Source organism: Dipodomys ordii, unplaced genomic scaffold (assembly GCF_000151885.1).
Source record: "Dipodomys ordii isolate 6190 unplaced genomic scaffold, Dord_2.0 Scaffold2, whole genome shotgun sequence".
Lineage (NCBI taxonomy): Eukaryota > Metazoa > Chordata > Mammalia > Rodentia > Heteromyidae > Dipodomys > Dipodomys ordii.
In genome coordinates, this window is record NW_012267218.1 from 17,797,803 (window position 1) to 17,811,820 (window position 14,018).

The 14,018-nt window shown below is 44.2% G+C and overlaps 2 protein-coding genes across 2 annotated transcripts in view; one reads left to right on the plus strand and one right to left on the minus strand.

The window, feature by feature from the left end:
* The window catches only part of Tshr (thyroid stimulating hormone receptor), a 117,000-nt gene extending 113,402 nt beyond the window's left edge, over positions 1-3,598 (minus strand). The window contains exon 1 of the mRNA XM_013014141.1: positions 3,352-3,598. Coding sequence (XP_012869595.1) covers positions 3,352-3,524 — 173 coding nt within the window. The 5' untranslated portion in view covers positions 3,525-3,598. The remainder of the gene's footprint in view (positions 1-3,351) is intronic.
* A 9,144-nt stretch (positions 3,599-12,742) lies between these two features.
* Positions 12,743-14,018, plus strand: part of Cep128 (centrosomal protein 128kDa) — a 294,901-nt gene continuing 293,625 nt past the window's right edge. Inside the window, exon 1 of the mRNA XM_013013420.1 lies at positions 12,743-12,802. The gene's annotated coding sequence lies outside the window, so the exon portion shown is untranslated. The remainder of the gene's footprint in view (positions 12,803-14,018) is intronic.

Below are 14,018 nucleotides of genomic sequence, written 5' to 3' on the forward strand. Positions count from 1 at the left end.
AGTGGCGCTGCGGCTCAAGTGGTAGAGCTAGCCTTGAGCAAAAGAAGCTCAGGGGCAGTGCCCAGGCCCTGAGTTCAAGCCCTAGGACCGGCACACACACACACACAGAGAGAGAGAGAGAGAGAGAGAGAGAGAAAATAACAGTACAAATGGAACATAGAGGGAAAAAAATCCCAGAGGTGGCAAATGATTATTTAGAAAACACTAGGATAGACCATCAGAGTCACAAATGCAGAATGTAAATGACTACAGCCGGAATCTCACAAACCATATGGGGAGGAAAAGCCATCTACTGCAGGACAGCGCGGCTCCCAATCAGTGGGGTGTTGAAGGGCAGGAAAAGTGCCATGATAAACGAAAGCAAGTAGGTCAAAAGGTCAAGCCAAGCCAGCACATTGTCCCAGAAGAAAACACATAAATGCAGAATGGCTATTAAAACCCATGTCCTAATTTAGAAAGGGATGGTCCTTTTCTACAGAAAAGTAACAAAATGGCCACTTCTCTGAATGAGTGATGGGGCAATTATCTGGGATTACAGGTAATAGGGTCTTTGTCAATTTAACATTTTAATTTGATTCTGTAGTTTAAGTTCCTTCACTTGGAAATTCTCAAGGGTATAATTTCAGACTTCCTGTAGATTAAAGATTGTCGAATGCTTCACTGATGAGAAGAGATAGAGAAGAGCTTTGCCTCACCTCTCATCCAGTGAAGCCACTGGAAAAACATGACAGTATATCATCGTAATCTCCTACCTCTTTATAAGACCACAAGGCACATTTTAGGATAGACTAGATAGAAATGCCTTTTCAGCATAATATAAGGGTAGAAGACTGAGGAAGAATTATTCTCAGTACCATAAAAACTGGTAAAACAGCTAGTCAATAGCTAGACAACATCTTCAGGATAATTGTGGAAATAAGGCAAACAACTCTGTACGAACATGCCTTTAAACCTTACCATTTAAACTAGTGAGCACACTGCAAAAGCTTTTAAGAAGCATACCATAAATCTGCGAGAGAACATCTCTCAGGGATAGTCACAGTTTCAAAGAGCATGACATAACATTTTTCCCACACTGGTTTTTTTTTTTTTTGTGGGGCTTGAACTCAGGATCTGGGTGCTGTCCTTGAACCTCTTTGTCCTTAAGGCTAGTGCTCTATACCACTTGAGCCACAGTGTCACTTCCGGTTTTTGAGTGGCTCATTGGAGTTTAGAGTCTCACAAGAACTTTTCTTTCCAGTCTGGCTTCAAACTGTGACCCTCAGATCTCAGCCTCCTTAGTAGCTAAGATTACAGGTGTGAGCCACCAGAGCCTGGCTTCTAGACTGTTTTAACAACAGCTTTTCTCTTTCTCATGTCAGAATAGCTTCATTCTGCAGAATGTACTACTATGCTCCCATGGGACTTGGGGTCAGACCCTCCTTGCTATAGTCTTTATCCAGTCACTCTTTGTGGCTCAAGAGATTTCAGACTGTCCTCATTGGCATGTAGATATGAGAAAGCATACACTTGTAACCACTTTACCCAAATGGAAAATTTATCCCTTCTAAAAACTGCAGTTTCACAGTGAAGGAAAAGAGGGATGAAGAGAATATCAGATTTCTGACTCCTCTTCTGTTAAGTGTTCTCTCTGTCTGTCTGTCTGTCTCTCCTGTATTTAGTGAAATTTTAAACAGTTCTTTTGTAATCCTAAGAGCAACATCTCTTTCAATGACTTAAACATTCTATCACTAATAACTCTTTGCTTTACTTTTTATTTGTGTATTTATCTTTGCAGTTTTTATTGTGATTAAGTGATTACATAAATTTCACATATTTCACAGTATTGTGGGATAGTGATACTTAGTTAAAGTCACAAACACATTCTAACCTTCATAGGGCAAATAACACAACTTTTTGGAGAGTTATTAAATGGATGAAGTCATGAAAATGATCAAAGGATATCTTTGGACCTTCTACCTACCACACAGCAGACGAGACCAGTGTATTCATTTCTTCATTCATTTTAAGATTTTCTTGAGCAACTAGGCAGTTCCAAGGCCCTATGCTAGGTTTTAGGATTATAGATTGACAGGGTCCCTTGTGTTAGAGGCTCTCACGTCTGCTTGGGTAGGCATACAAATAACAAGTCACAGGAAAATATAAATTGAGTCAGGATTAGGGTTCTGTCCACTCAGAGAAATTTGGAAAATGAAGAGTAGCTAAGTGGAGGGTCATAGGTCAAGAGAGGCTTTCTGAAGAAATTGATCCTGGATCTGAATCTTGGAATCTGCATCCATTAGAGGCAGAAAAGGGGAAATGGTGCCATAGCAAAAGAAGGAAATGTAGGGAAGGTGGAAGAATGCCTGAGATCAAACAGGGAACTTTGGAGCATGTGCCAGAAGTGCTGCTCAATAGGTATAGAGAGGTCAGAGAAACTGAGAGCAATCAATGACGTTTGACAGACTAGTCCAGGTCTTGATGGATCTTGAAGGCTGTACCAAAGAAAGTTTTATTCTGGAGGCCATAGAGAGCCAATGTAAAGATTTCATCAAAAAGATGTTAACATATTTTCTTCTGTGATGGCAGAAATTCTTTTTCCCTCCCTGTTTGGTCTTATCTACAGTTATCTTTTCAATGATCATTGATTTAAAATTTTGTTAAAAAACTGACTTTGTGTATGTGTGTGTGTGTGTGTGTGTGTGTGTGTGTGTGTGTGTATGTGTGTGTGTGTGTATTTTGTTTAACATCAGGTTTCCAGTTTGGTAACATTCAACATGCAGATAAAAGGCATGCTGTATGAAATTACGTATCTTTATGTCTTTGCCTTGATGAAAAAGAGTTCTGGGTGTATTTGCTGTGTGGGCACACGGTTGATAATTGAGTGTACACATTCCTAAAGGCTGCATTTTAAAATGAGCCTATGGTTAATTTATTATAACTATTTGGTGAATCAGCAAAAGTGCTTAGATAATTTCTCATCTAGAAAGACGGGGAAGGAAAACCTTTCTTAGTACCCAAGAAAAATATTTATAGAAGTGATTCGTTAAGCTGCTTACTCGTTTCTGACATGAAACTAAGACTCAGCCAAAACTAGGAGTAGGTCAAGGCATAGACTAGTAGCTCTTGAGAAAAACAGCAACTTGCATTGCTGTCCTGTCCCCGAGTTTTGTTACCTTCTCTGAGTGACCAATGGGGAAGGTGTCAACTTTGCAAATGTGGTCGGCTGAGAGCTCCCTCACGGAAAGAACACACAGCCATGCACACCCCCTGCGTGGGCCATTTCTCAAATTGCTTCTGGGCATTTTGGACCACTGTCCCGGGTGCCTGGGGCCTCTCTGGGCCCTCCCCTCTTCTCTTCCCGGTACTCACAGTGTCTGGGTACTGGGCGGTATGCTGGGGATGCTGTGGATGTCCTTGCAGGTGACTCTGAAGTCCTCCTCCTGGTGGCACTCACAGAGTGGAGAGGGGCACCCCTTGCCCTCCAGGGTCCCGGGCAGGGCGAGCAGCAGCAGCAGCTGCTGCAGCAGACGCCCCGGCCTCATGGTCCACGGCCCCTCCCGAGGGCTACTTCTTCATTCTGGGCTCCAGTCTCATTCTCTGCCCGTCTGCGCCTCGGCGCAAGAGCTGAAGGAAGACAGGCAGGGACCTGGAAGGGGGCGAGGGAGGGAAGGGCCCCCAGGGCTATGACCTCACCATACCAAAGGGAGAGGCTGGAGAGGGGCGTGGTGGCGGGGGTGGGGGGAGAGAAGAGGCTCTAAGTGCTCTGCCTCCCGGGGCAACTCTCTCCACCCAAACAAGCCTACTGGTCACGCTTCTTGGCCAGGGCCAGGCAGCCCTCCAAGTGTGCTCCCAGAACACCCCACCACCCCAACTCCCGTGCGGGGCGGCCCCCGGCTCTGTCCCTCACCCCACGCCTCCCTCCCATCAGTTCTCTTCCAAGGCACGGTCCAGATGCCTGCCTCTTTCTTCTCTCCCGGGCCCAGCCCGCTGAGTTCAGCCCGCCGCCGCCGGCGCAGGTGCCAACCCCACGGGGCGCGCACCGCGTCCAAAGTCAGCAGCGGCTCAGGCGTGGACGGTCCGGGCTGAGCTGGGGGTCTGGCAGGACTTGGGATCGTCCTGGGGAACGCACGCACCGGTGCCCGGGAGGAGACGGAGGCTGGCGCCCGGCCCCCCGTCCAGCTCCGCAGGATCTTCGCGGCTGTGCCCCCTGGAGCGCCCGCCCGTCTCCCGGGAGAGCCGCCCGCCCCGAGGCGCCGCCGGCCCCGGTGGGGTGCGGACCCCACACGCTCCCGGCAAGCCGGGACCTGGACTCTGGGGCCATCTGCTGTGGAGAAGGGAGAACAGCAGCCCCCCGGCCTCGCGCCCTCCGGGGAGGGGACCGCGCTGCCGACTGCAGACTGACCCTGGAAACCGGCAAGCTTCTATTTTGTCCTCCCTCCCCGCGAAGTGGTCCCGGGTTCATTGTTATTCACATACCGCCCCCCACTTAAAAAAAAGATTAATTAAAAACGTGAGTCAGATCGCACACTTTCTACTGCAAAGTTCGGTCTTGCATACTATTTTTTCTTGGGGTAACAGGAATTTTGACTCCTTCTAGGCTAATTTATTTTCTATGATATTCCAGAATAAGGAGTGGGGCCGGTGGTAGAAGTTATCATGATAGAAATCAGAATTAAGCGAAATAAGTTTTAAAAAAAAAAACAGGAGGGAATATACAGGGGTCTGTATCTTGATTAGACAAGGTCTATATGTGTTACTATTCATTGAACCATATGCTTAGAATGTGTTGTAATGTTTATAGAACCCTTATTGGTAACCACCCTAAACTGGAGAGACCTGAGTGTCTAGGAATGATGAACATAGATCCATACAGTGGAATACTATTCCGCAATAAAAACGAATGCACTACCAGAGGCTAGGGGCTCACATCTGTAACTCTGGCTACTCTGAAGGTTGAGATCTGAGGATTGCAATGAGGATCACAGTTTGAAGCCAGCCTGGACCAGAAAGTAAGTGAGATGCTGATCTCCAGTTGACCCCCCCCCCAAAAAAAAATGGAAATGGAGCTGTGGCTCAAGTGTTGAAAACACACACACACACACACACACACACACACACACACACACACACACACACACCAAACTGTCAAGCCCAAATAACATATACAAATCATACTGCTAAGTACAAGAAGTGAAAGTTAAAAGATTATGTATTCATGTGTAACCATTCACACAAATGACGAATGATTTTCAAAAAGGAAAAAAGAAATCTAAGTACAGGAAACACCTCAGGGATTGCAAAGTACTGAGGTTTGGTTGATACCAAATGATCACCAGAGAACTGATGTCAATCAATCTTGATTGTGGTGTACTTTGAGAATGTGTTTAACGTGATTCATAGTGATTGTATTTTTTTAATGCAGGCTCCAGGCTTGAATGTAGGGCCTTGTGATTTTGCTCAGCCTTTTCAGAGATGGCTGGTGCTCTACAACTTGATCCAGACTTCTAGTTCAGCATTTTACTGCTTCATTGGAGATAAGAGATGAATTTTTCACCTGGACTGCTCATAACTATGATCCTCAGACCAAGCCTCCTGGTAGCTAGGGTTACAGGCACAAGCCACTGATGCCTGTCTGTGATTGAGTTTTGAAACTTAAATAACAGGGAGAAATTTCATTTGATCTTGATATGACCTTATATTTTTTACATTCCTGTAAATATTCTTGAGATTATCAGATACTTCAAAGGGATTAATATCTTTGGATCTTGTTTTTATGATCCTTGTTAGGCATTTGAATCTAGGTCTAATTCCTAGTACTCAATCAATGCTCTGTAAATTATGAAACATTTCAATCTGTCTGGTTGGCATAGTTGTTATTCTAGGTCCCAGATAAGTGACAGGCATTTTCCCCTCTGATATTGAGGCTAGTTAGAGGCTTCTTTCTTCAGCATCTAATCCTCCCACCCACCCCATACATCTAAATGATTAGTACACTAACGAAGATTCCCTGCAGACATTTGATAGTTCTTTAGACTTTCCTCTCCATATGTCTCTCTCCTCCCATTTCATCTTTTCAACCTCTCAGTTTTGTCTTTTCAATTCAAAGCATCAGCTGAACTCTGTCTGGGTTTACTCCTATTGCTTCATGGTTTGGATATTTTCTTAAGACAGTAAGTTGTAGCAATCATAAAACTTGCCTCATTTGTTTCTTGTCTTTCAGGGATCACAATCCTTTGATGTCTATGGTCATGAAAAGGATTGTTTCACACATTTTGGTATTTTTTTTAATTCTCATGGGAAGGCATAACTGGACTCTATTATTCCATGCTTTTGCTGAAAACTGAAGTGGTATTCCAATACAGGTAACATTTTAAGTCAAGATTTGGACAGCATGAAATTGGTTTAGTAGAGAGCATAATGTAGGCAAAAATGTATGTCTAACAGTTTGAGTTCCGCAAATTGGACAAGCTTTCAGGATGACATGCTCTAATAGCCCATTTAACAAACGCAATGAAAATCACTTAGGCGAAGTTATTTCCCTGGCATAACCATTAAACCTGGAAAAATAAACACATACGGTTGATTTAAGTTCAGAGAAAACAGGCTGCCCTTAAAATTATTAAACACACACATTTTTAAATGAAAGAATTGAGGATAGCCATGGGAAATGACATTTTCCTTTTTGTACAAGAAATGCTAACATTGTTCAAATATCAGAAAGTGGTGTTTGGCAGTTACTCATCTGTCTTGACTGAAATAATAATGATCTATAATATTGGTTTAGTACATTAGTAATTGTTCATTCTGACCTAAATATATTTGAATTGTAGTGTTATAAAACTGTGATGTTCCTGTCAGTAATAGCTACCACTAAAAAGTAACGATCTGACATAAATCAAGGTTATGTTATTGACCATGCTTCTAAATATCAAATAGTTTAAAATGATTTTTTGAGTTTTTGGAAATTGTCTTTTGACTTCTCTTAGACTTACAGCTAGCTTGAACACGAGTCAAGAACCAATTCAGATTGTTTCCTATTGGCATAGAAAGTGGATTTCAGTATACATCTGTTTGGGCCAAATAAAGCTAAATGCTCCCCACCCCATTTTTTCCCCCTTTTTTGGTCATGGGGCTTGAACTCTGGGCCTGGGTGTTGTCCCTGAGCTCTTCAGCTCAAGGTGAACACTCTACCACTTGAGCCACAGTGCCACTTCCGGTTTTCTGGTGGTTAATTGGAGATAAAAGTCTCACAGACTTTCCTGCCTGGGCTGGCTTTGAACCTCAATCCTCAGATCTCAGCCTCTAGAGTAGCTAGGATTACAGGTGTGAGCCACCGGCACCTAGCTGGGGTTTATTTTTTTTTTTTTATCGACAGCATTGTATTTGTATTTTCTTTCTTATGACTTATAATGGTTCTGTAATATATGGCCATACTTGGGAATTTTACTATCGTTGGTGGATAGATGGAACTAAGTAAAGTTTAAAACTTAGGTGGTGATTACATGTGCTATAAAATCTGGGCCAAGAATAGGTTACTTGTTTTGGTTGTGTGTGTGCCAGTCCTAGGGATTGAACTCATGGCCTAGGCACTGTTCATAAGCTTTATTTGCTTACGGCTCACATTCTAGTACTTGGCCCATACCTCCTTTTTCAGCTTTTTGGGTAGTTAATTGGAAATAACAGTCTCATGAACATTCCAGCCTGGCTGGCTTTGAACTGGGATCTTTAGATCTTAATCTCCTGAGTAGTTAAGATTACAGGCATGAGCCCTGGCACCTGGCTAGAGTAAGTTACTTTTGAATGAATCTTCTCCCTTCTTGCCAATGGGCAAGACAGATAGATTCAGATAATGAATTAGTGAGATAGGACTATGTTTCTGAGATGGGACCTATGTTTCTTGCTTGGCCTAGTAGGCCCAAGACAGATGTGGAAAAAGAGACATTGTTTCAGAACATCTAGACTCTGTCTCTCCCTAGCCCCCTTCTAGTTTCCTGTGTTCCTGTAGAGAGGATTTGCAGAAGAGACCTAGTTAAAATTAACAACCAGTAAGAATATTGTGAAACCCAGCCAATAAAGTATTATCTTCCAAAACACCTAATTATAAGAAGGACAACCACTCAGGGCACAACCCAGAGTATAAGAAAGCCTAGACCTAGAGGTACCAGGATGCAAAGAGCCACAGATAGAGACATCTGAAGAAGACAGGCTGGATTACTGACAGAGAGAATATTTGATGGACAAGTCCAGTAGCAGTGGCAGCAGCCTTCAACATAGGTATTTCTCTTCTTAAAAGTTCTTCATATTCATCCTCCATTGTCCTGGACCTTATTTGGTTGAGTTCCAGAGACAACAATGCAAGGAAGTTTAGAAACAAATGCTAAGCAGTAACACTGGCAGATATTGCCTGCTGTTGAGATTCAACACTAAGCAGATAGTGTCTGCTACTGAGTCAGAAGGGCTGTGTGAGCTCTTCTCTCTATGGCAACAGCAGAACATTTTGTATCACTATGATTCCTTTGTGAAGGCAGGACTGGCTTTCTGTTTTTAGAATGGCTTGGCACTTGGTTTAGTGCTCTGCTATTGCCATTTGGGCATTCTTACTCACTTTTCCATTGAGCCTACCCAATTGCAGCCAGTCCTGTCTGAAGCTCTTTATCTCAAATTCTCAAAAACAAGAAAGAGACTCTTCCCTTCCTTCTTTCACTTCCTCCCTCCTTTTCTCCCTTCCTTCCTCCCTCCCTTCTTTCCTCCCTTTTCTTCCCTCCCTCCCTTTTTCTCCCTCCCTCCCTGCCTTCCTTCCTTCTTTCCTTCCTTTCCTTCCACCCTCCCTCCCTTCCTTCCTTCCTTCTTCCTCCCTCCTTTCCTCCCTCCCTCCCTTCCTTCCTTCCTTCCTTTTTAAAAAAAATTTCTATTCTTTAAGCCACTCATTCTGTGGTGCCTTGTTATATCAGTAAACTAATTATGTTTTTTAGTTGGCCAAATATGTTTATTATGTATATGATGTATTGTACATCATTTAATCTCTGTGTGTTCTTGATCAATTGTTTTTGTTGTTGTTGTTTTTTGTTTTTTTTTTTTGGGTCCTATTGTGGGGCCTGAACTCTGGGCCTGGGCACTGTCCCTCAGCTCTTCAGCTCAAGGCTAGCACTCTACCACTTGAGCCACAGCACCACTTCCGGCTTTTTTTCTTTTTGCTTATGTGGTGCTGGGGAATCGAACCCAGGGCCTCATGCATGCAAGGCAAGTGCTCTACCACTGAGCCACCTTCCCAGCCCCTCAATTGGTTTACAGGTGAAGAGTAAATGGAGTTTGGGTTGGATAATGTGTCTGCCATATCAATTAAAAGTAATTCATTTCAGCCAGGAGTCAGTGGCTCATGCTTGTAATCCTAGCTACTCAGGAGGCAGAGATTTGAGGATTACCATTTGAAACCAGCTGGGGCAACTGTGAGATTCTTATCTGTAAGTACCAAAAAGCTGGAAGTGGAACTATGGCTCTTATGGTAACTTTTAGCATAAAAACTCATGAGTTTAAGCTCCAGGACCAGCATAAAAACAATAACACCCCAAGCAATTAAAAGCATTTGTGAGCTAAGAGACAATTTCTGGGTAAGATCTATCTTGTTGAATTAAAAAAGAATGATTCTGGGCTGGAAGGTGGCTCAGTGGTAAAGTGCTTGCCTCACATGCTTGAGGCCCTGGGTTTAATTCCTCAGCACCACATAAGCAGAAAAAGCCAGAAGTGGTGCTGAGGCTCCAGTGGTAGAGCTCTGGCCTTGAGCTGAAGAGCTGAGGGACAGTGCCCAGACCCAGAGTTCAAGAAAGAAAGAATGATTCTATGATCTGATTCCAGAAGATGTCATATATCTCAATTGAGAATACATCATATGACAACTGTTATATATTTAGTCAATTCCTATGATTACTTCATAAAATGATTTCTTGGTTAGAATGAACTAATTTTTCACTCTTTGTTCTTAGTTTCTTAATGGTATTCTCGGATTTTTGCTTTCTTTGGCTAGTATTTTAAAACTGAGATGCTCTTACTGAATCTGATTCTCTAAAATATAGTTAGAACTGTAGAGAAAGGTGGTCAGCAATCAGTTCTTATCAATGAAGTCCAACATTAATGCAGATTGTTTGGCAGACATTTTCTCCTTTTTCTGGCAGTTTATCAAGTATTGCTTCCTCAGGAAGTTTCTCTGATGTCTCTCCATGGAAACTGATATAGTGTTTTACCTCCTCCCTTGTAATTAGTTGTTTACTAGCCTTTTTCCCTCACTTGGCTCTGAGCAGTTTGAGAGGAAAGACTGCTATTTTTAATCTCCTCATTATCTCTGTGTCTTTGAGTACAGTGTCTACATTCTAAAAGGATCCTTCATACATTTGCTGAATTGAGTGGATGAGTACAATACTTAAAAAAAATTCATTTGTTAAGAAATGGAGTTATGAACTATATGGCTTTTCCAAATTATCTTCTTCTCTTTTTAAAAATAAACATTTTTACTGTTATTATAAAGATGATGTACAAAGAGATTACTGTTTCATCAGTAGGTAATGAGTAACATTTCTTTTTGGACAATGTTATGCCTTACTTTGTTTTTCTCCCAGTCTTCTATATTATCTTAATCTCTGTCAGGTGGAGTGTGGGTCTTTGGAAGAAGTGTGTGTGTGTGTGTGTGTGTGTGTGTGTGTGTGTACACCTGTCCTGGGTCCTTTCCCTAAGCTCTTTTTGCTCAAGGCTAGCATTCTACCATTTGAACTACAGCTGTACTTCTGACTTTTCTGGTGCTTAATTGGAGAGGAGTCTCATGGACTTTCCAATCCCAGCTGGCTTTGAACAGAGATCCTCAGATCTCAACCTCCTGAGTAACTAGGATTAAAGATGTGAGCCACTGGTGTCTGGCAGAATTAGTTTTATGTTCCAAATAGATATGCAATAGCTTTTAATCACAATATGAGTCAGAAAAAAAATTTGAACATTGAAATGACTCTATTATACCAATTTTGAGTGACAATTGTTACCAGGAAGTCAAAACAGTGACCTACATAAGTCCTTGAAGTTTGTAAGAATAATTCCACTAAAATGAGAATCGCAGTGAAAGTGACAGGAAAGATTACTGGGAAAAGAATATGGAAGAGAAAGGGGATTGCACAGCATGATGCAGTGGGAAGATGGCACTTGAGGCCATCTTTAGTCATCTTCAGAGTACAGACTTGAGCACTAGGTTTAAATAGAGGAAGAATTAGGGACAGGGAACAAAGGTATACAGTTTAGAGACCCAGTTACAGTTGTGGTCTGGCTGGTAATTTTCTCAAGTTTGGTTCTCTTTGGTTCAGGAAAAGTTGTTCTTCCTGCCATTTTGAGGGAAGTACTCTTTCCCAGGACACATTTCCTTGGGCTTCAAGGTACAACCTGATTACCATAGATAATAATACCATTTGGGGGTGATCTGTCCTGAAAGCCTCTGCTGTTCCTTGGGGGTAGTTTAACAGTCCCTGTCATAAAGATGTTATTAAGCAGTCCTGTCTTTCCTGGAACCCAAGGTGATTGATCGCAGAATGACTGTGGAATGAACAGCTTAGAACAATGACAAACACAAAATGGAAGCAGAGGGGCCAGGTAAAGATGTTTTGTATGTGTAGCAAACCTTTGAACAGACTGAAAAGTAAGCTGTCTCAAGGGTGAAAAAACCAGCGTTATCCTTTGAGGTTTGAACACTTACTGAGATTGCTTGTGAGAAATTTCTACCCCTGGGTCTAGTCTGTAGGGCTGAGGTCTTGTGAAGTCTTAATTACAACATTTTTTTTTTTTTCTCTTAGAAACGTTGTGGTTGTGATCTCAGCCTACATTTTAGGTTCCTTCTGCATTTCCAGATTGTTCATGGTTAGCTGTTATCAATGAGAGAAAGAGGGCAGGTGAGGGGTGAGGGGGAGAGAAAGAGGGTAAGAAAGAAGAGGGGAGAGGAAGGGAGCTGTGAAGGGAAAGTGAGGAAAAAATGGTGAGAAAAGGCAAGTGGTATTTATAAGGTTTAAATATCTTTATTTGTGCCAGACCCAATGGGACACGAATCATTACAGCACAGAACTGTCAGAACAGGTGAACCCACCTTGTTTAAAGTGCTGTAGCTCTTCTTTAGGTAACAAGGACAACTGACACAATGTGCAGCTTGATGTTCCTTTGGGGTGCTCCAGTCAGGCTGCGGCCTTTCCTGCAGAGAGGGGAAGAATGGCCACCTGACTGATTGAATTACGCCTCTCTTCCTCCGAAGCTCAGAGGTTTTTGCTATCAATTCATGACCGAAATCTCCATTCCTGACTGGAAACATATTTCATGTTCTAGAATGAACGAGGAGATTCTCTCCACCGACCAAGAGCTTTTGGAACAAGACACTGGCATTAAAGGGACTTCACACTTCACCGCTGGAAGTTACCTTTTCGTGTTCCTCAAGCAGTAAACGCACAGTCCGGACCAAGGCGGCATTTTAGAATTCACTTTCTAATTTGGAATTGGCTACGGGTCCTTTAAAAAAACAAATTAGAGTCCAAGCCCGAGGGCGCGGTCGAGGGGCCCAGCCACTGACGCGGGCTTCTTCCGGGAGTCAGCGGCAGGCCTGCCGCCTGGCATCCTGGGACTTGCAGTTTCTCTTGGCCACTCTGTCTGAACTCCCGACTCTAGAAGGGGAAACAGATGGACTACAACTCCCAGAGGGCCAAGCGACAGCAGCGCGTCCTGTCCTCTCGCCGCGGCTGGGCGGCAGGTTCAAGTTGCCATAGCTGCGAGTCCGGGGAGAGCGGAGTCGGTTGCGCCGAAGCCTTTGGTCAGTTGCACCTTGTGGGTCACCCGTGGCCGCGGGAGCCGGGTGGGGGCCTCGGCGATGATCCGGCATTGAGAACCTGGAGTCACCTTTAGTCTCAGGTGCCGGCCCCCACTTCTCCCCGAGCCCTTTCTCTGGTGCTTCCCTATCTCACCGAGGGGACGTTTGTTTTGGGGGCGCCCGGGGTGGGCACCCCACATGTGCGCCGAGTGCGGGGTGGGATCGTGGGAATAGCCGTGTGGCGAGGGCGGGGGGGAGATGCTGGCGTGTGTTAGCGGTCCCCCTCCTGCCTCCCCCCCTCTTGCCTCCCCCCCCTCCTGCCTACCCTCTCCCTCCCTCCGCCCCCCCTCCCATCCCCGGCCGGGCCCGGCCCGGCTCCCCGGGAACTGTCATGGCTCTGTCCTCGCTCTGGCGGCGGCATGGCCTGCCGCCGGCTCTGCCACCCCTTAGCTGTCCGGACTGAACGCATTTTAGGTAGCTCTTCCGCAGAACCTTCTAGCATTTGCTTGCTTGACCGTCCCTCCCGCCCCCCCCACCTGTCATGAAGCTAGAGATAAAGACGTTTGCTCCCCTTCCCCCCACGCTGTCATCTGCCACCTGTTTTTCCTAAAGGAAAAAAAGCGTTGGTAGCGCCGAGGTGGTCAGCGGCCCCTTCTTGAATTGTCTCAAATACAGGACCCGACATCCAATGCCATTGCTTTCCAGGGCCTCGTCTCCTAGGAAGAGATCCAGGAGAACTAGAGGACCATCATGTAGTATTGACACAACTGTTATTTAAACTATTTGGCTCAGAGAGAATGCCCAGTTTTGTTACTTGTTATTGTTTAACCACACAGAATTGTTGTCCAAGAGAAATAATGCTTTTAAATTTCATAATATGAACATTTAACGAAGTGAAAAAAATTCTGCACACTGTATCACCAATGTATTCAGTATGTAGCAAGTGTATATATGAGGGGCTGGGAAGGTGGCTCAGTGGTAGAGCGCTTGCCTTGCATGGATGAGGCCCTGGGTTCGATTCCTCAGCATCACATAAGCAGAAAAAGCCCGAAGTGGCCTTGTGGCTCAAGGGATAGAGTGCTACCCCTGAGCTGACAAACTGAGGGACCAAGCCCAGAGTTCAGGCCCCATCACGACTGACAAACACAAACCCCAAACCCCTGAGATGTGTTTTTTTTTTTTGTATTTTTTCACATCCCTTCCCAGCCTCCCCCCCCAA